At 40.3% G+C, this 23417-nt stretch overlaps 1 protein-coding gene across 1 annotated transcript in view; it reads right to left on the reverse strand.

Annotated features, from left to right (window-relative positions):
* Positions 1-23417, reverse strand: part of LOC119894218 (pleckstrin homology domain-containing family A member 7-like) — a 141563-nt gene that overhangs the window by 4307 nt on the left and 113839 nt on the right. Inside the window, 16 exon segments of the mRNA XM_038706836.1 lie at positions 2259-2522; positions 3206-3297; positions 4028-4124; positions 4325-4519; positions 4698-4708; positions 4711-4827; positions 5205-5316; positions 5654-5755; positions 6040-6189; positions 6865-6945; positions 8383-8448; positions 9922-9975; positions 12126-12209; positions 14425-14980; positions 15551-16105; positions 18805-18986. Coding sequence (XP_038562764.1) covers positions 2259-2522; positions 3206-3297; positions 4028-4124; positions 4325-4519; positions 4698-4708; positions 4711-4827; positions 5205-5316; positions 5654-5755; positions 6040-6189; positions 6865-6945; positions 8383-8448; positions 9922-9975; positions 12126-12209; positions 14425-14980; positions 15551-16105; positions 18805-18986 — 2718 coding nt within the window.

Genomic DNA, 23417 nt, shown 5'->3' on the forward strand with positions numbered 1-23417 from the left:
AGCCAAGAGGAGGTTCAGAAGCAAGAAACTCTTTATTGTCGAGTGCAAATCTCTACATGATAGAAAAGAAAAGGAAAAGAGCTTTGTGTTGCTTCTGAATTACACAGAATTAGGTTGTGATTAGCAGTTCTCTTTTCTAAGTTCTTTACTATATTTCTACTCCTCAACTGAGCAACCTCCTGTAACTATTTTCACTTTGATCTGATATACTGTACGTAGCTGTTGAAGGATAAAAGCAATATGGCAGAAAAACTTTCAAGATTATTACTTGTCGGGAAAAACAAGGAGTGGACAACAGTGCCATGAAGAACCAAAAGTATTTTTAAAATGATCTTCTAACATGTACTGCTGTAAAGACTATTTAATTTGTCTGTCAACAAAAACGTAATGAACGGTTTTAATTATCTATTAGTTTAAGGACACATGTCAAGCAGAAACTGATTAAAGTTTTCAGTTTCATTATTGTAAATACAGTATCTCTGGGTTTTGAACTGATAAAAAAAATTATTTAAAGATCTCACCTTGGTATCTGAGAAATTGTTAGATATTTATTTTTCAGAGATATTGTTGGCAAAATGATCAAACAATGACCACCCTAAATCTGTTTAACACAAATTGTCAAATATTGCCACTGTCCTGTCGCTTTCTTACTTTCAATACAGTTATCCCATGACACAGTTGTCTGCTCCTTGTTCATGCTTTATTTTTTTATTGCATTTCAGCCCAGTTGCTTGACCCTGTTCTGTGTATTTATGATGCATAAAACAGCACAGCATAGGCCACTTAAGTACTCAGATATGAGTACAGATTCTCTTCCCAACTTTAATTGTGGCAATGTAATTACCAACCACTGTCAAACGATAAAAATAAACTTGTAGTCTGTACAAGAAAAGGCTGTATTAATGAAGATGTTAATTCAAATATAAAATGGTATAAACGTATTATGGTGGTGGAGTATACAAAATAAAATATGCTCTGGCATTTATGGTTATATGCACTAAAAGAGGTGAAAAGTAGCAGAGTATTACAGACTATATATTGCTCACTGTTACAGGGAAACTTGATTTCAAGGGTTTATGGGAATTATAGTCTGATTACAGGCAGATCTCACAGCAGTCTGGTTATACGTGCGTGTTAGGCTGTAATCATAATACCAATCTGGTAGTTATTAGGTATCATCTTATCTTAATGGAAGACTTTGACATTTTACCGTATTACTTTCTTCACCCAGGCATGTTAGCATTGTTAGCATTCCTTACTGAAACTGAGGGGAACCAAGAGGTAAGTTAGGTAAGTTAGATTTAGTGTCAAATGTCAAAGTATTCCTTTAGGGGTTAAAACCAGCGGTGTCCCAACATCTTCCTGACTGAATTCTGCTATTACACAGAAAAGCAACCTTAAAGCTAGCTCTTGCATCGTTTCAATGATTCTGAGGTGGAGACGAATACTTTAAACAAACCATGATTAATTCAAATGTTGATTAAGGAGGTAAATTTGGGACAAAGGCAAAAAGATCGTCAGCAAAACAAGGCACTTGGATTTCATTTGAAGAAAATAAAGTAGGGAGGTGTGATCATGATTTGGGCCACTAGCATTGCCTCATTCTTCAATTCATCAACCTGAATACTTGTTTTTTCTTTTTCCAGCATTTCCCCCAACCCTCTATATGTTCTATATACCAAATCTCTACAAAATATAACTGTACAACTGTATACTGAAAATATCACTCAGTAAATAAATAAAAGTGTACAAGTACACGGTATGTAGATGTACATAAATGGGCTCTACTTTCTGGTGATAAAAACAGAGAAAGGAAGGCAGGGTAATGCCTCCCATTCCCTCCTTTTCTCAATGGATTTACATTCACAATTGTGTCAGTGAGGTCCCATCAGGGCGCAGTGGTAACAAGGGGTTAATGTGACCCCTGAACCTTTAAAAAATAAAATTAACAGGGAGTGACACTGTCCAAGTCCAGAACTAGCCAAGCATTACTCACAACTCTGTGCTCATTTTTTCTCCCATTGTTCTTAAAGCATTAACCAAGCTAGCCAGCCATTGTCAGTCCTGCCCTTCAGCTTGTTAGTGCTTACGGCTTACGTCAACAACCACTGGTTACACAAGCCAGATAGTGCTAGCGTGTTAGCATTCCTGCTAGGTTATTATGTGGCTGGGGGCTGGAGGGTGGCATAGCAGCAGTGGTGGTGAAGGTGGTGCTCCCTGTGTCTGCTGCTGCTGCGCATGGGTGGGGGGTAACGTACGGAGACCGAAGGATCGGAGGTGCTAGAGGGCAGCCTGGAGGAGGAGGCAGAGCGCTGGGTGGTGACAGTGGAGGTGGACATGCCCATGGAGGAGCGCTCGCCCTGGCTGAGGTTCCTCTTGCGCTCACGAACAAGTGCCTTCTGGTGGCGCTTCATCCGCTCCAGCTGCTCCTCTGCAGTCATGCGCCCTCGAGACTGGCTGTTTTGGAGCTGCAGGGCTTCTGTAGGCGATGACAAACGCTCCAAGGCACTCTTAGGTCTCTCCTGTGAGATAGGGAGAAAAGATACAGGGAGAATTGTAACAAGGATGGGATGGTTGGTTAGTGCGGGCAGAAAGAGCTCAGAGGCACAGAACAAGAATGTAAAGAAATAGATATATAGTAGCTTATGAGAAAATGAAAAGCAGGCAGAAAGTAAGAAAGAAAGGAGGATGAAAGTTGGAGGAATATGGACAGTGAAATAGTGTAGTGGAAGACAAGTGTAAACAAAATGATACAGTAATAATGAAAGTTACCGTTTTAAACACCATACAGTAACACTAAAAATATTCCATATTTGCCTGGATTCAAATACAAAGACTATCTGCCGCTATCACAGAAAGTCTGCAACCTACAATTCAAATGCTATCTGTACCTAGTTATTGAATTGCATATATTAAAAATATATATTTCTGTATTGTCTATGAATAGATGACTCATACACAAATCTAATCACAGCAAAACCTAAATTGTATGATCAGGTATTGTGTACAACACATGAGGAAGTTGTCCTTAGGGCTGCATGTTATTCAGAATCTTTCAGTATAGTCAAGCCTCACACTGAAACCCAAAACTATTACATGAGATTAAAACCCAGTTTCTAACAAAACCTGGCCTTAACATAGAGATAATTTCTTTAGCTGATCAAAGGTATGTACAGATACCTCCACCCCTGATATCTTGACTCACCCTGGCTGCAGAGATCCCGGGGCCTCTCCTTAGGGTGACGTAGGAGGAGATAGAGTTGGACTGGTTCTGTCGAGATAAGGAGCCTGGCAGACCTAATCGTTAAGAATGGGCACAGTTTGGTTTAGAGTAATGAAAACACAGTGACAGAATGTAAAAATCTTATAAAAGGGCTATAAATAGATAAATAAAAGAAAAATAGAGACTAAGAACTTTAGGTGAAACAAAAAACACCTGCTCACTATTCTGTATATGAAGTGAATTATTATGCAATGTCTACACTGGAAAAATAAATGCCTCGAAATATTGAAAATATTTACAAAATTAGATACTTTATTTTATCAAAGAATGTTTCGGGATTTAGAAGAATTTTTATAACTTTGAAGATGGTGGTCTATCTCTTTGAAACATTAGGCTCCTTGTGGTTAAAAATTAATTTACAGAAGGATAGTTTATTAGCAAGATAAGTACAACATTTTTCATGTTTTAACTGATGAATCCTCTAGTCTGAGGAGATTGGATTTCTAATGAAAGAAAATCTCTCTTGCTGAACATAAATACACTTGTCAATGCTTATTCAAGCTTTAGTGAATTCAATTCAAGCTTGCTTAGTACATTTTCTCATACTTCTATCCTTTACACCAAAACAAAGTTTGTTTCCAGAAAGGAAAACACTCATTGATCTACTGTACCTCTTTTAAGTATATACAAAAATTCACTAAAATAGGATTATAGTTGGTATGCATACCACCCTAAATAATGGTCTGATTAAAGATCTGTATTTTCTGTTAATTGTATATATTTTACATTCTTCTCTTCAGATACCTTTGCTCTGGAAATAATGGTAGTCAACGTCAGACCCGGTGCTGTGGTAGCTAACTCCTGGCAGCTCTGGTTCACTCAGGTATGACCGCAAGTCAGTCTGAAACCAGAAATGGTTGAACAGAAAGACAGTATGTAGACAGGTGTCTATTTGTGCTTTTTGAATTAAACAACAATTTGCAGAACGTAATGTCGCAATTTGAAATTAAATATTAAAATGACCAAAAATTCCCAAGGCTTCATTTCAATATAGACAATAGTAGGGAGATGGATTTTTTTAGGTACTGAATGACAGCATACCTTACAGTCTCCATTGACAACATACTGGCCGCTCTCCCTGTCCCTCTTCCTCTCATCTGATTGCCGTTTCAGCCCACGCACCGATGTGTGGCGGATGACTGAGGCCTCTTTGGGGAGAGGCGGCACCACAGGGGGTGTCTCCTCGTAGTCATAGAGGCGAGGAAGTGGTGGCCTGGGCGGGGCGGTGTCCTCTGCCTGGCAGAAAAGGATTTTGTATTTTAGTTCCATAAGTACTGCTGTATTGCTGATGACCTTTTTTTGGTGAGCGATTCTCTTAAACACTAAGAGAGACTAAATCCAGCAATAATTCCTGAAATTTGATATGAAACCAACTCTGCCTTGCAGTATTTCAAAGCGGATGGATGACACTCACCCACTTTGGCACGTGCTGTGAGGCAAAGTGTGGGAGAAGATGCTTGGGATGGAGCTGCGAGGAGGAGGCTGGACCTCTGTGCTTTGAGAAGGCACTGCCAGGTCTGACACCGAAGGCACTAATTTCCTCTCTGGTGGGGCGTGTGAACACAGAGGAATCAAGGTTTAGCTTTTAAATGTAAGCAGGTTTGAAATGGATTTACAGTCAGGAACGGGGGAAATTTCGGACCACATTTACACAGAGAAGAGCAGAAAAACAGACATGTTGTCACAGATTTCAATAAATGCAGCCACAAGCTGCATAATTGCCATTTTCACTCATTAAATCTGATCTTTATTTATAAAGATTTCTAAACTAAGATCAATGCATTATTAGTGGAACCACAGAGAATACATTACTCTACAACACCTAACTGATTATATTGTAATATGTTCACAAAACCACATATCTTAAGAATTTCTAGTGTATTTTGACAATAACAACTGCTGTGTTGCTATGGTTACCAACCTGGATTCTGGACAGAGTCAATGGTGATCTTGTAGTTGGCTTTGCTGGCACTCAGCCCCGCCATGACGTCCTCAATCCTCCACAGCTCTCGCTTCATCTCAGCTTTCTCTGGCTACAGTTTGACACATGGATGCAAACACACATACACATCTGACTCCATTCATATAATATTTGTAGCTTTCAATTCTGGTTTGCTTCAAATTGGTTAAATCAGTGAAGATGTAAGAACTGAGGAATGACTTGTTAGATATTTTTATTAAAAAAAAGGGAGAAATACAGTATGTATGATTTCAAATTTTCTGGAAGACCTAAGGACAATTTAATAACACGGTACTGTACTTTACTGACTATAAAACCCAGCCTATAAGAAAAACTAGATGCTTTAACTAGGAAACCAGGGCTGGCAGTTTGGAGGTGAACCTGCTGTGAGCTGCAGAACCAGGTCTCACCTGAAGGGTGGCGCTGTGGTTCATGTGTGCCTGCAGCGCCGTCCTCAGCTGCTCCACTGATCTCTCCAGCCTGCTGTACTCCCCCCAGGCCTGTGCCATCTCCTGCATCACACACACACACACACACACACACACACACACCACACACACACACACACACACACACACACACACACACACACACAGTCTTGAGTCTTGAGTTACATACACAGTAGAGGCTTAAGGTACACAGTTTGGAAAATACATGTGTACAAACTGATGTGTCAGATCATTACATGTATACACAAACTTAATCACAGGCATCGGTGCAGATATGCGCACACACTCTAAAAAAAAAAGACAATACACACACACACACACACACACACACAAGCAGACATACATACCGTGGAGAGGCGTGATATTTGGGCCCTGATGGTGACCAGATCTTCCTGCAGCAGTCTCTGCTGATAGGTGATCTTGTGGGCGTGGGCCGGCTGATCCTGGTACTGCTCCATCTGCTGGTGGGACAGATCTAGTACACTCTCCAGCTTGTCCTGAAAGGGTGAGGAGTCATGCAGCTTGAGATCAACCGCAGCAACTAAGGCCTATAATACGATTCAGCAGATAAAACTCATTCAAAAATGACTCGAGAGGGAAGCATGTTTCTACACTCAATCAGGAGCCACAGTGAGCTCTCTATTTAACTTCCTCTTACTTACTTACCTTCTGAGCCGTATATGATCAGGCTTTCATTCCAGACCTTAGAGTATACATTTTGCATTGTTATTGTACTTTTTAGTGTGTTCAGCATCCCTTTAAGGACTGATGTTAGTGCCTTCAGTTTGGGGTCTGTGTGTTTCTGGACAGGTCTGGTAAAAGTGACAGCCATACCTGCTTTTCCAGTCCACTTTTCGAGTCTAACAAATCAATATCTCCGCCTCTCCTTCATTAAAATTTCCTCTATGACTGTGAATGTTGAATCGATTCCACTTTACTTTGACTTTAATTTGACTATGCTGCTAGCATCTCTTTGATAGCTGAATCACCGTCTGTTATCAAATTTCACTGAAGCCCAACTGACAGCAGCAAATTAAGCTCTGTCCTTGAATGCGGCACCATCATGTTTTCTTCTAATTTGTGCCAGTTGACTCATCAGACTGACTGAGGTCAGCTGGTAGAATGAGATGGTTTGATTGATTGAGAACCTACATAACTAGCAGAGTGTGTACCTTGTCCTCCTTCAGGGAGCTGATCCTTGCCTCCAGATCCTTGAGGATGTTGTCCTGCTCACATAACTGACTTAACTTCACCTGCAGTGGAAGACACAGAGTTGAGTGGGAAGGAAGAGAGAAGGGGCTTTCTAGTAACTGTACACTTTTGCAGATAAAGCACTTCTCTAGGAGCAAAGTGTGTCTGTGTGTTGACCTCTGGTAATTAAGTGGCCAATTTACTTCGTTACAACTTCCCCCTGTCTCTGCAGTTGTAGATTAATTAGTATGTGCACAATAATGTGTGTCTCGGTGTATGTTTGTGAGTATGTATAGTGATGTTTGTACATGTGTTTATGTGCATGTATACATATCTCATTTCAAATGTTTGAGTGCACGCATGCAGGTTTGTATTACTTAACATTCACGTAGCTCCCCTGGTCTTACTCGGGTGTAATTACTGTGAGTGAGCCATTACACAAAGTGGGTGCGACCCACCTGACACTTTTAATTACAGTGTCAGGGAGGCTCTGAGCCTTGTTAATTAATCCCTGATTAAACTCTGCGAACTTCGAGGCAAAGGTTGGATCACTTTATCATCCTGCGGTAAAACAGCAATATTTGTGTAATAAGGTTGTGACTGAACAGCTTGATGTGAACAAAGTGCTTAGCCATATACATTTTACACTGAACACTAGTTTTTATTTTCCATCAAATACATTATTAATCCTGTTGTTGTCTCCACAGTGATGTTGTTGTTGGATCTAATCAAATATTCATCGTAGACAACGCTCTCATAAATTGTTTAAACAGCCACATATGAAGCTTGTACTGAGAAACACTTTCACAGGAGAAATAAGACACTATAAAACCGCAGGGAATCGTTTGGATTATCAAACTGCAAGAGTAATTGTATTTACATATTAACACTGCACGCTGGTTGACCCTTGAAGCTAAGAGTGATAGTTTACAGAGTCCTCCCACACTTTTTCCACAACATCCATATTTTGTTTTGTCTTCATTACCCTGACTTTTCTCCCAGTCTGTGCCGCTCCCCTAAACAAACTTAAATTTTATGTTCTCTTGTCTAGAGTGGAACAAAGCAGAGTGTGTAACTGAATAAGGCTGACCAATCGTCTTCATCCTCTGTTATTTCAACGATACCAAATGCATAGAAATGCTTTACCTGCATGCAAGCATGTTGCATCAAACTACATACAGTAGAAGAAAATGGAAATATTTGCATAATTTTTTTCATTGAAGTGATGACAGAGAAAATAGCAAAAATCAACAATTTTAAAATATCCTCACATTATAAACAAATCCTTTGAATTCCCTTCAAGAAACATTTATTTGGCCAACAGCTTCACTTTCCACCAAATTTAATTGAATGTTGTTAACATTTATCATTAGACATCCTACCTATTAACATACAAGCAAACTGGAACAAAAACATAACCTCCTTGACCTTGTGAAAATTAGAATTGGTCTATATTAAATGCAACCAACATTTTAAGATGCTAATATGCTCATACTTACATCCACGTCACTTTCTGCAACCTTGACAGGTTTCCCTGACTCCTTCAGCATCTGACTTCCAGCTACCTAAAGATTGCCAAACAAACATTTCCAGATGTTAGTTGTACAGTGAAACCATGTACCATGGTGCAATGGTGCTGAAATAAAGGAGATACAGAGCACATAGACAAGCTACAAACTACAGTATTACGAGGCTGAGACAGACTATCTGTGACACATTCTCTTCACCTCGTGTACATGACAATATGAGTGAGTTTTGGAACACAAAATCAGCTCTTGCCATGAAGATCACAATGGCTATGGAGAGTTTGAACCCCTGCACAAATTGTCTTATCCATAAAACATCTGTACACAATGTCCCCTCAAAAAAGTTGCAGTTTTTTTTGTGAAGAGGAAAATATTTGTTTTAGGAACACACCATGGACTGCCTCAGTTCAGGTGCTCACTGTGAGTTTTACTGGGGTTGCCGACAGGGTTCTACGGTGCTAGAATAACCTCCTGAAACACTAGAAAAACTAAAATAGAGCACGTGCAAATTTAACAATGAGAAAATCTAATTTCACTGATCTTCACAGCTCTTTTGGAAATTATTAGTTCAGAACTAATGTGCTCCTTTTTGGAAAAAAGTAAAGACATAACACAGTAGAGCCCTGTGTTATTGTCAAGGAGGTGCAGCGTTTCAGAGACGATGGTAGAAGCAGCTGGCTTTTCAACCACCGGGCCACAGCCACAACACATGCACTGCCGAGCCATCCCATGCCCACTTTTCAACAGCATCGTCAACATCACCACATAGGAGGGGAGTGGATAGGTCAAAGATCACGTGGAGATAAGACATTTGATGCCATTCAAGCCGTGAATGCGGTGCTGTAAGCGATGGGATGGTCTTTCTAGAACAGAGACTCTAGACTCTAAACACGTGAACACACACACTCACATACAGACTACACACATGCATCCCTACTCTGAACACTGTAGAAACATGCACAAGCATAAATGCACACACATACACACAATCACAGACACACTACATACAGCATTATATCTCTTTTTATAGGACAAATACTGGATACAGACATACACGCACACATACAGCTTACGTTCATTAGAGGCCTGAGAGGCCCAGCAGTGCAGTGCAGTAGTAAACTGTGAACTGCGAGGATCAGGGGCTCTAGAGCTCTGATCTGGGAGTCAAAATCACAAAGACACAGAGCCGCAGTCACAAAATGGCGGCTGCTTTCGTGAGTTGCTCCTAAAACCACACAAGATTTCAAAGACGGGGGGAATTTTGTCTCACACCGATGCCTGAACATCTCTGTTCGTAGCTGTGACACACGGTTCAACAGTTCAACATGGGCCAGTGAATTGGTTGTCAGTAAGAAACACCTAGTGTGTTAGTTTGAGCTAGGCACATCTCAAATCAGAAAAGGCCCAGCAGAAACAGAAATTAGAAAATATATTAACTTAAAATTAAAGCAGAAGGTTAAGTTTAAAATAACAGGAATCAGGGGAGGAACTCTGTTCATCTCTATATCTCACCTTTAGGTCCAGATACTCCAAGTCTTTCTTCAGCTGCATATATGTGTCATCAACCTAGAGGGCGACAAACATGTGAGTGTGGATTATTAATTTGTGTCAGTAGGAATTAAATAATTCACTATCTGAATCTAAAGAAGCTTCACTGACAATTCATCTAGTAGGGTGTAGTGACATCTGTGTGTGGTGTGAACTGTGTCTGTGCCAACATGCATCACAACCGACACTCACACATACAGTACAAATTCATTCATTTATCTTCCCGGGGATGCTCCTACTGCAACAAACAAAACACCAGCATCCATTAGAAGTAGCAGATCTTGAAACATTGCTGAATTCAGCTTTAATTCAGCTCACATCACTCAACAACAAAACAAACTGAAGTACGGTTGAAAATGAAAGATTCATAAATCAGAAGACCAAACTGACGGACACATCCACAGTCAGCCGGTTAGCCAAAGCATGGGATGGCTTTGTGGACTTACAAAAGTTAGCAGCACAACATGCTATGGACAGTGTCACTAGAAGCACGATATGTGAACTGACCAGCCAAGAACAGCAGATGGAAAAAGAGGCAGATGGTTCTGTAACGGTGAGGCCAGCGCTCACAGATTAACCATGCCTGATGTCACACCACTAAAGCACGGGAGCTTTTGGGTAGAGGTTGCCACTGATATACTGAGACTTTACTATTGATGAACATGCTGTTGTTTTAACTTTTGTGTTTTGGTTAGTCTTCATTTATCCTGGAACAGGTTATTTCACATGTATTTACAGTTGTGTACTACCAAGTACAGGATCAACTGGGGGTTACAGGTCTGGAATTTTGAAGTGTTGCTAATTTGAGCACCCAGGCACTAGCAGCTGGATGATCAGGGTAGACAAAACACAGTGATAAACAAATATGTCACTTAAAAGTTAAAGTGGAGGAACTTAACTGTTTTAACATCGCTTACAGCATCGTCTGTACTTCACAACCTGATTTGGCAGCAGCACAAGAGGCCATGCCAAGAGGTTAAACATCATTAGGATTCATTTCTAAGGACTAAGATTGCCCCCTTCCAATTTAATTTAAATCCAGAGGGTTTGTGAGGGTATGCTTAAAATGATTAGAATCAATCAATCGAGGAATGTCAAAAAATAAAAAAATTCATAGAAAGCCATCGAAATTGTTAGACCAAATGTTGGCTAGACAGATAGACAGACAGACAAATTGACCAACAAAGCTATCCAATAACAATGAATAATGGACACAAATAATTACATTTCTTGAAGATAAAGTTTGAAAGTTTAAATTATATGTTCCACGTATGAAATAAACGAAAATAACAAGAAACTAACTATGGTAGATCTGACGCAGCCCTGCAATATTTTTAATGGCAACCTCTACCAGACCATGGTAAAATGAGGGGCAGGCAGGCAGGCGTGCCGCGGGGAGCCCCACCTGGGTGTTGCAAGGGCCCAGGGGAGCCGAGAGCCCCACATGTCCGAGGTGGGACACAGGAGAAGGGCCGGAGCTGAGGATGGGGCTGGTGCTAGTGGTGGTAGTAGTGAGGAAGTGGTGGAAGGAATCTTTGGGACCATTGAGCCGCTGCAGTTTGGCTAACGTGTGCTGACGTGCGGAGGCCATCTTGGCCTGATGCCGGCGCAGCTGAATGAGGAACAGGGTGAGCTCCTCGGGCTGTCAGGCACCACAGGACATTAAATCTGGCATCAAAACTGACCACACCATACTTCAGTGAAACTTCTATTGTATGTAATCTAATTTAGGAGGATTAATGGTGAAACAAAAGGCAAAACTCACAGCAACACACTGTACATGATAGGCAGTGTCTCCCAAATGTTCCACTACAGCCATTTGGCTCGTGCCGACAAAAGGCTAATCAAGATTTGGTTACAGTATCTGTTAACATTTTGCTGTAGCGGGGAATGAATGCACTTCTGGTAACTGATTTCTTTAGTGTCTGGCGAACACATTGTAAAAAACATATTACTGAACTCTGGAAGCAGACTGTGCAAGGGAATTACACATCACTTCCAATACAGACCTCTTAAGCCTTCAAAGGTTAAGGTTTCTGCTCCAAGTTCCAAATAGTGAAAAAAAACAAGCACTCAATATAATTAAACCCATGCCTAAAGTAATGTTTGTTAAAATATTAATATAATTATACACTGAAGTGTATTTATTTAAGATTTATAAGACGTACCGTTTTGCCATGAAGGCTAGGTGCACTGACTGTGTGTGTGATGTAGCCAGATGGAGGCATTGACCGTCTCTCGAGAGTAGTGGCCTGACAACATATAAACAACACATTTTATATACACTGCTTGGACTTTAGAAAATAGCTTTTTTCGAATTATGGACAATGTGTGGTTTAGCAATTAAAGAACAAAAATGACACATAATAATCAAAATACTGAGGAATCTGCTATCATAACAAGTCCACATCACCAAAGGCTACAATTTTTGTTTTACATGACCTCAAATAAAAATACTGTATTTTCTATTATCTAAGGGCAAAAATATGTTACTTGTGATTTGAGGGAGAGTGGGCATATTTGTGTTTTTTTCACTCAAGTTCAAAAAAATATGCAAATACTAATGGAGCTGCTAATTTTCATCAGTTGCATAAATGTGACAAATGTATTTACATATACATAATAATAATTCAGTATAGTATATTGTATATTATATAGTGTTTATACATTTCAAAGATAGTTTACAGTACATGGTTTCTTTGCTGATACCGCTGAGGTAATTTATTAGACAGAATGCCTTAAGGATTTGTCTGTCATTGTACCCAAAGGCACTAAAACAATTATTCTGTTCAGTGGAGCACAGTTCCAACATGCACCCCACACTGTCAGAATGACTGACATTGTTCTGGATGAGAAACTATTCTGTTTGATATTTTGTACTTGACAGTGAAAAAAAAAACATGCAGTGACAACAGGAAATAATCTGTTGTCATCCATGCCATTGAATTGAATATGTCTTTTTGATTTACTGCTGAAACATGTATTACCTATGACAGTTTCTGGATTAAAGAGCAGAGGACCACGATCCACCCGGCCTGATCAACTGGACCAGACTCCACGGCAGGTTCAGGGATCGCTCAGTGGAGAGGAAAGAGAGCCGGGATAGGAGCCATGTTGGCCCAGCTTTGACTTAGGCTGCTCCTAAAAGTCCGGTCTGGACAATATGGGACTTGGCCAAGCAACGGAAATCAAAAACTGTTGTGCCTACATCTTTACAGAGACCTGCCCCATCAACATCGTGGATCATCAGCAGTTGGTCGGTGTTCCGAGCTTTCAGCGCAAGACTCCAGCAAGATGAGAGGAGGCAGACTCTGTATTTTACATCGATGATGCTTGGTGCTCAAACACAGTCAAGATGGACACTGCTTCCCAAATGTCAGACTTTTTTTTGTGAACATGAAACCATTTTATCATATTGTTTTCACGTTTTCCAAGGAAAACACTCCACTGGAGGGCAAAAAAGACGTTATTTTCCGCTGCCTGCCTGCCTGCTTTTGCGTTGCCAAAATGCTGGATGATTGTTGTGCTTTCGGATGCACTAATCAAGGAGGAGACAAGCCTGGGCTGGGTTAGGTGAGGGATTCCCCACAAGGTAAACCTAAACGTCACCACAGTCGAGCGGCAGCAGGGACCTGGTGGTTTTTAATGGTAGAAATGCGGAAGCGGATGCTGTAACGTTATATGGATCGGAAGTGCCCAACACTTGCAGTTTGTGTTCATATCTTTCTTTTTCTTAAGCTGAGGGGTGATCCGCTATGTTGGTCTGTTGTGTAGCCTATTGTTTTGTTTTATTTTATTTATTTTAAATGTTACTGTATTTTAATACACATTTAATTATTTAAGTTCTGTGTGTGTAGCATGAAGGGACTACAAACTTTTATTTCTTTATACAAACTTGTGTATAATGATAAATAAAAAACCATGTAACCTTTTAACCTTGATCAACAAAATACACATACATGCAACCATTACATTACCTAGCCTCCATACATTCTACAGCCTTTCTTCTATAACTCTCTTTTTCTCTTTTCTTGTATTATTACTTGCTTAAATGTTCTGGGTACACTTGAATATTTATCAGTTTACTGTAATTGTTGTTGCCTAGGATAAGATTGTGAGCTAAATGGCTAAAATGTAAATATGATGCCAAAAACACCAGCCTTGTCTGCTTACATCCAAATTACATCTCACTTGCCCATTGAAATTGTAGTGTTGTGTATGGGCAATTCTGTGCACAGTATGTATAAGAGAATACTAAAATGCTGTGTCCAGAGAAAGCTGGAGCAATATTAGATTTCTTTCATCTCTTGCACCTTTGGTATGAAGCATTACAGACCGTGCCTGGATTGTAAAACTGTATTATAGCATTCTTATAATGAATATGTAAGTTTTGTTTCAGTTAGTTACCTTGCGCCATTCAACAAACATGCAAGATAGCTGTTCTGCTTGTGTCAGACATTATTTTACCTTGAGCAGCTGAGATTTGGTCCTGCGGGGGGAAACAGCAAAGGGTATGTCCACCACTGATCTATCACCCACGGGCCTGACTGTCACCCGTTCAGCCGGCGTGTGCGGCCTGCGTGTGGGCGACAGGGTTCGGCTGGTGCCGGGTGGAGGCCCTGGTGGAGGGATGTCTGCAGATGAAGGTGGTACCGACACACACCGGGCCGGTCGTTCGGATCTAGATGCTGAGGAGGAGGGAGGCACAGTGGATGGAGGGCGTGGACCAAATGGGTACTCTGGGGCCGGAGTGTAGAGTGGTGCTGTGGGGCTGCCGTGACGGAACTGGTGGCGCTGCTGCCACTCGTATAGCTGCCAGACGGTGTTTGACCCTGGGCCAGCCTGCTCAGGGGTGAGGCGGAAGTGGCTGAGACGGTCCTGGGCATACTTGTACTCACCAAGTCGCGCGGGCAAGGGGCTCTGGCGAGGAGTCTTTGGCAGGGTCTGGTATGCGTCAATAGAGGTGAACTTGTGCTGGGTTGGTGGTGTGCGACGAGGGAGGGTGTTGTCTCTGGATGGGGGGCTGTTGAGTAGTAACAGCAGAACACAAAAGGATGTTTTTTTATTCAGAATATCTATAGATTTCAGAGAGGAAAACTTTAAGACTCATTTAATCTTACTTTGAATTTTATTTAATGATTAAGTAAGAAATTAAGCAATCTCATTTCTAGAGCTATAAATTGACTCTCAGTCAAGTAAATTATTTGTTCATATTATTTATCAGCGATAACAAGTTAAAAGAATTTCAATTTCTGAGTTCAGAAATAAAGCATTGTATTCACGTTCATGTTAGGTCTGCAAGCAAAGGTCACGAGAAGGAACTCTAAAATGTACTTATACACTACATACTGTAGCCCACATTAACTTATTAAACAACAAGGATTGTTTGCTGTGGTTGCCATGATGTTGTGGTAATCTACCTGTGTGCTGCATAGCTAGTTCAAAATCATGCTACAAAAATGTACTCTAAATATAAAGTACAGAAATAAAACATTTTAAAGAATATGTTTTTAACCATGTGTAGTTATATACAATAAAACAAATAATTATTTGTTTTTTTTATTTTCACAAAATACATATGACAGTGGCCTACCCTTTTTGCTCAGCCTTCTGCACTTGGACCCACTGCTCCACTTGCTCCAGAGCACTTCTCCTCTGCACCTGTTTGTGAGTGTCAGCAGAGGGCGGAGCTGGGGCCCTCTGGTATGTCCCAGCCGCAATCCCATTGGGCTCCAGGATGGGGCTAGGCGTAGAGACGAGGCCATTCCTCGTGCAAACACTGGATGGCAGTGTCGAGGCAGCCCGTGATGGTGCCCGGGATGGAACCCTGGACACGGGTGCTGAGGCAGACATGTGGTCTGGCTGTGGGATTACAGAGGGTGCAGGGTTGGAGGGGAGAGAAGTGTGTGTGTCCATCTCCAGGGCTGTACTTCCTATGGGGTGCTTCAACAAGGTGGTGGCAGGAGATTCTTTGTGGAAGCTGCAGTGTTCGTCTGAGTCGTGGTGTATGGGCTCCAGGAGAACTTCGTGGATGATGGGTCTTGTGGTCTCAGAGTCTGGGGTCTTGGTCTTATGATGGTTTAGGTGGTTTGTCTGCGGGACAGCATGCTGCTGAAACAAGTTCAACTTCTCTAACTTGTCAGATGGTCTGTGGAGAGCAGAGATTACATGAAACACTGTTATATAATAAATAATAATAATTTTATTCCTCAGAGTGAAAGGAGGGAAAGAAAAAGTGCAGAGTAGTCTGGAAAAGTAGGTGGGGAAGGTGAGTAGACAAATCAGGCACACCTGTGAGCTGGAGGAAGGGGAAAAACTAACAAAAGCGGCATGGAGGAGAACAGAAAGAGGAGTGAGAGTGGCTAAAGGAGCAGGTAACTAAAAGTCTTAATCCAGTTTCTTGTTTTTGTTGAACCTACAGAAGGTCAAGATAAGTCTCCTTTCCTACCAGGCGTCTCATATTCTCCTGCCTTAGTATAAATGTGCATTAACTTTTCTTTAACCCTCAAGCAAATTCAAATTCAATCTATTTGTGCACTGCCCTTTACCCTGCTCATTGCCTCCCTGGACAGAAGCCAATGAGACCCCTCCCACTTTTAAGTGAACTTAACTACATTCATTCTGGTTCAAAAGGACATACCAACTGTTTCCCACTTGAACTTAATATTCACACTCACAAAGATTATCTGGAGTCCTTATTTAATGTAAGGGACTGTGATTAACGGACATTTGATTTTCAAATTAGCACTCTGGATTAAAATGTGGCTTCTGTTGATTTATGAGTGAAATACTTTGTGGTTGATCAATAACCATTATTTGATTTGATTGCTTTGAGTTTATTTGGATTAATGATTTAACTGGTGATGAAGCTGAATGGATGGATTGTGTTTTCTTTTTATCCTGTTGTGTTCTTTTGTAGCAAGGGTAAAAAGATAAATGGATTGCCTCTTGTGAGAAGTTCCCCCAGAACACACAGAACAACCCATGACATCTCCCACAACCCCACCTGCATTCATAACAAACTGTTAAAATGGTAGAGTGTTTTAAATACCTTGCTATCATGCTAGACAATAACCTGAGTTTTGACCAACACACCACTGACATCCATAAAGAGACTCTCTGCCATCTGCAAACTTATAGCACTCTCTGCTACTGCTGTACAGGAGCATGGTCCAACACCGTTCTCCTATGCTGTTCCTGTGCTGTTTGGGGGCGGCTGTGGCTCAGGAGGTAGAGCGGGTTGGCCGTTAATCGGAAGGTGGTTCAATCCCTGGCTCCCCTGGTTGCGTGTCGAAGTGTCCTTGGGCAAGATACTGAACTTGTCTACTGAAGTGAGTGTGAATGTTAGTTTCCGTTTGAGCACTCAGTGTATGAATGTGTGTGACTGTAGTGTAAAAGCGCTTTGAGTGGTCGAAAAGACTAGAAAGGCGCTATACAAGTACGGAGCATTTACATTTGTTCCTCCGTTTCTCTAAATATAGTATCTGGAACCAATAGAAACAAACTCAGATGGATGCAGATACGGGTCCCCTACAGTACAAGTTTTGTGCCTTTCGCCATAGCATCCTTAAAATGAATCTCCCCACCGGTAACTGTTATGTGTGCTGTGTTTGCCTTATGCTTACTGTATGTGTATGTTTGCTTGTGAAGCCATGTTCAGACTGTAAAGACAAATCTCCCCTGCTGACAATAAAGACTATCAATCCATCTATCTATCTATGACAGGTTTTGGTTTTGACAGTTTGATTACTGTCTGGCACCCAACTCTTACTTTGAATATTTGTATAAACCTATGCCACAAGAAAACAGTTATCTTGATCAATTCTACTTCATTTGATCACTTCTGATATCCCATGGATCTCATGTTCCACCATTTCATCTTTATTCTGTTGTGTTCTGTTGTGCTGATCTGAAGTTGAACTAGAAAACTGTCACATAAAATACAAACTTTTAGCCTCATCACAACTTTAAGAAGATGGCTGAATAAACCATACAGCCCATTTTAAAGCTACTGTAGTCTTGTGGGATTTCCCCTTGCAAAAACAAATAAACTGAAAATGAAAGAGTACGAGCTACGGGTGTCTGAGGCTGCCAGTGAATGATAGGACGTATTTGATCTGTGCCACCTCCCCTTGTCAACACATAAATAAAACATGGCAAAAGCGGCAGCTTGTTCAAAAATAGCATTTCACAACATCAGAATATACTCTTTGAAACGCTCACAGAAAAGTGGGATGTTTATTCAGGAATCAGTGTCATCTATAGTGAGCAAGTAAGTCCTTACGAGATATAACAACTAGAGCTATCACATTACAGTACATTATCAAATGCTGTTATGTCACACAATTGCTTAGCACATACAATGTTTTATGGATTGCACAATACAATATGCTTGGCACAGAAGATGGACTGATAGAAGATGAACATTTTACGGTAATCAGTGTTGTAGTTCTCTGTATCGTCTATATTTGACTAAATTACACATATGGACTCTGTTGAGTCCACTAGCAATTCTTAGCGAAAATCCCAATTAGGGATGGGACAATAATCAACTTTATATCTCAAAAAAAGTGTTAATTTTAAGTAATAAAAATACTGGTTAGAAACACAAGGGGGGGGCTCATGGCGTAAGGTGGATAAATCAATGTTGTGTCAGTATTAAAAGAAAAAAGTAATGATATGAAAATGATTGAATGAAGTTATTTTTATGAAACATTAGCAGGCTGAATCTACTCATATACTCTCTACTATGTTGCTGGTATTCTACAGCTGCCTGGTTTTGGACAATGAATGCTTATAAGGTGTTTAATTAGTTCAATGAGATGTTCTGTGTGTGTGTAGCCCTACCTGATGAGTCTGTCGGCGTGGTTCTGCATCAGTGTAGCCTGGTTCATGGCCCTCAGCCAGGTGTTCATGTCCTCCTGGGTGTCAGCGCTGAAGTAATACGTCCGCATCCCAGTGTGTTCCGCCTGCGAGCCAATCACAGAGCTCTGCATGTAAATGTACGAGCGCATACCAGTGTGGCTAGCCTGAAGGGAAAGAGAAGAGGCTAGGTCAGTGTCGGGTTCAGACAGACAGAAATCCGTCGCAAGACAGTGCGTACATCAGCCTCAGCTTTGGGCAAAGAGACAGGGAGATATCATGCTGTCCAACAAGAGAAACAACATCAAGGGCCACATAAGCATTGACCAATACACAGAGAGCAACTGAAGTAACCACAGAATAGAAATACAGAGACAAAAATGCCAGCCAGTTACAACCAACAAAGCCACAACTTTTGACCAATGAGAGGAAAGATTCTTCAATACAATGGAAAATAGAAAATATGTGCGTCACACAGAGTCTCCTCACAAACCTGTTTTTTCCTGTTATTACAGCTTAGAAACCTACTAAGAAAATTTAAAGGGTTAAACAGCAGTTTATAAACAAACAGCAACGATATAATAGTGTTTCATTTATGCTTGCTATATTTTTAACAGTTTGGCTCACAAAATTTGGAAGTAACATCAATTACAGTTGTATGGTATGAGAAAAAGAATCTCTGCAAGAAGGCAGTGTGAAATGCAAGCCTGATTAGATTCCACACCATGACATGGTAATTGTACTCTTGGATTTAAGTGCCGAGCTCATGACAGGAATATTCAAATTCAAGACGGATATTTCTTTGTATGCACAGAAAAAAATTACTCAGGTGTGACAATCAAGAGCACATCGGCACCATTTCGTCACTGGGCAGGATTTAATGACGCAGTATCTAAAATAATTGTTTAATATCTGTACTATACTAAAGAGAAAATTTAAAGTGGGATATCGCAGAACCATTTCAAGCAGAGCCAAAAACAGGCAAGACACATACTCAATAATACTATAGGTCTAATAATATAAACTGTAGTCTTTGCACCAGTAGAAGAAGCTATGTAACAGGTTACTCACACATTATCTTGTCTTACTGATTGATGTTTAACTGCATACTATATATCAATATTAGGATTCTATCAATTTTGCCATTTTAAAGCCTGCTTAAAGTCCTCTGTGATACATCACCAATCTGTGTTCGTTGTATTCCAATACTTAATTTATGTTTTAAAGATGTACTTATCCATTTATTGTGTTAACAATGGATAAAATCAGAGTGACAAACTTTGATATTATAACTACTGATATTATTACTTTGGTTTTATAGCCAGCAAACACAGATCAACCTGATCAACCTCGTTTGCAGCTGTATCAGGTGACCAGAAAGACTTGCTCCTTGTCTAGTAAATGTGTAAATTAGTAACTGTTTGATGACACGTTCACTTTACCACTTTATAAGGTGATAATAGTTCAATGTTGTGTTTAGGGCTTACAAGTGGCCATACAATCAATTAATGCAGCTTTCACTGATTATTTACAACAACAATTTCCCACATTTCCCAGAGTGCCTTTCTCTTTATCCCAGCAAACACATGAGAAGTAGTTATATTCAAACGTTTACTCTGTTTGTATAGGTGGAGAGAGCAGTATTACTAGCAATAGCGCAGTAACTGCAGGAAAGGAGAGAGAGTTGAAGAATAGTGTGAGCTGTTTTTTCCCCTCAAAATTCAACATGTTTCTGGCTACACTGCATTTTGGTCTACTGAGACTATCATCAGTAGAGAAGTAGGTATCTTTAGAAGTTTGTTGAACTTTGCGAGTCTAGAGAGAAGCCTTGAGAAGCTGACACAGAGACTATCACTGTTTGATAAATCATATAGTCAGAAAATATTCCTGCTACTGAACTTGTTTTTAGCTGTGCTGAAAATATCTCAACAGGATGTCACTGATATTATAATTGGCTAGCTATCCACCAGGATAATACAACACACCATCAAACAGCAGAACTGGCCAATAAATTCAAGGAACAGTACATCACTACATCAATAGCTGTTTTTTAATTAACACCATCTAAATGTTTTGTATCCTTGATAATGATGCCCTTGCTATGGAAGTGGGGTTATTAGGGGCCCTTTTAACGTGAGAGGCACTCCATTGAGCACGGCAGAACTTTATAAATGTCCTACTTTTCCCTTTCCTTCCTTCCTTCATTCAGTGTGGTTGTTGGGATTTGGAAGACAAATGAGAGAACCCACTCAACAACAGATGCATGCAAATGAAAAGCAATTAAACATTAAATCTTCCCTATCCTAATTCATTCACTGAATAATGAATGCAGGATAATAAGTGTATGTGGAGTGTTGGGGTGGGATCCACTGCGGCTGCAACACCATCATTCCACTGCGATTTCTTTATTTGGTTTATATTTTGATAAAATCAGTGCAATTCCTCAGCAATTCGGCTTCTTGTCTGCATCAGCATGACAGTCAGAAACACACAAACCACCACATCCACTTGTGTAGTGTAATGTAAACACTAAACAAGTCCATGAATAATACAAACACAGACTGTCACCGCTGCTGTTCTATCTCTGTTACTATAAACTCTGAATAAACCCTAGCACACAGATGCAGACATGTACACAAACAAACATAAATGCTCCCATTCCTACATCCCTCCCAGGTTCCCTAACAGCTTACTAAGTCACCTCCCTCCTGAAAGCACTGCCGTCTGGCTGCTTAAACAAGCTCATCTCAGTGGCTGCTGCTGTGCACTGATAAAACGTCTTAAAATATAATTTCCTCACTCACTGTGCTTCAGTATCTACTTGACCCTGATCCTGGTATGTATTTTAAGATCTGTGTGTTGATTGCACCACTCACTTGATTTGTCCAAGTCCAGATAATCTTGTGCACTAGCTCTTTGGTGGTGCCCAGTTAGATGGGGAGTATGCATGTCTGCACTAAGTAACTATTACTGATTCTGTTTGGAGGTGAGCAGAGCTTGATAATGTCCACAGCAATGGTTTTTATTGTTTAAGATTATTCTAATGTGGCGACTGATGGTAAAATATTACATTTAGTGCCTTTAAATGAGTGCAATTCCACCTAATGTACAGTGGGTTTCAAGGCTACAGTCGTGCTGATTTTAGTTTCTAAAAGCGAGTTCACATTATTTTCCTGACATGCCAGGTATTTATTCCACATTAGATGTACTGATTGAGCAGAAACATGCAATAATTAATGAATGTGATATTTGGTTTTCAATCATGTACAGGGATATGCAGGTTTGCATTATAACCAAACACTACGGCAGCAGATTCCACTGATTACTTTATGTATTGTAATACTACCAACACTGTAACTACTGTGAAATCTGTAATCACTGTGTAAAACTGCATTTAAAACCTTTATTAGTAAAAAGATACCTAATTAAAGCCATCATACCTTGCAAATAATATGCGTAAATATGCTAATATACCTAAAACTTGGTACAATACACACTGCAAACAATAAGTTGCTCTATCTGTGGGAGAAACTCACTAGTTTCATCTATTATTTCTCATTTAGGTAGGTAGGTAGCATGGTTTATTGTCACAATATCACAAGTTATATGAGTGAAATTGTGTTCTGTAACTCCCGTCTGTTACATAGCAGAAAATATTACATTAATACAGAATCAATTATAAAAAATAAAAATAAAATAAAAAAGGGAAAAAGAAATAAACTATAATTAGTGGACAAGTTCTGAGAATTAATTAGAGATTTAGATTTAAAAATCCCAATAAACTGACACCCCATTTTAGCTCTACTGGTTAAAGCTACAACCCAGAAAAGTCATAACTGCGTAATTAAGATGACATGTTTCCAAACCCTGTATTTGACAGAAGCCAGAGAACACAGTTGGGTTGGGAGAATACTGCAAACCTGACAACACAGGCCATACTACATGCATGTATTATGTCTGCATTATCCAGTGTTTGTAAACTGCATTGTTCTTCTTTGTGCTCATGGAGTCATGTTGTGTGCTGTGTGTATCTGCTCACTTAATTCAGCTGCAGTAATGTTTGGTTAAAATGAAAGTCTGCAGACACTTTGACCCTACCCAGAGGAAACAACAGATGTAGAGCATACACATGGCTCAGTCAGCCTATCACTGTCAGGCACGGAGATGTGTTTAGATACATTAGAGGACATAAAACAGGCGGGGAAACTAGTTAGCAACCTCTGAAAAACACCCTAAAAATCTTGACGAAAGGAATAAGAGCATCCTCAGGAAGCAGCTGTCAAAACATGCCTGCTCACTCACCATCAGCTCTGTGTCAGACAGCCTCTAACAGCTACAATGGTACAGGCTTCTTGATGAGAGACAGAGGACTGCTCTGCTAGTCAGATGTTTAGGCACGTGCAGAGATATTGTCATGCATATGCAGTGAACATACACACAGTACAGAGATACACACATCTGTACTGCACTATGTTGAATAAACTGAATTCAAACCCATAATCTTAAACACAGAAACTTTAACCAAAGACTAAACCTACCTCTAATTTTACACTAATTCTAAATCCTATTCCTATAGTGTATTGGAGTGACTGGCTGAA

Source organism: Micropterus salmoides, unplaced genomic scaffold, assembly GCF_014851395.1.
Source record: "Micropterus salmoides isolate LMB-PRFRI ecotype aquatic unplaced genomic scaffold, ASM1485139v1 Ms_hic_scaffold_8, whole genome shotgun sequence".
In the NCBI taxonomy this organism is placed as follows: Eukaryota; Metazoa; Chordata; class Actinopteri; order Centrarchiformes; family Centrarchidae; genus Micropterus; species Micropterus salmoides.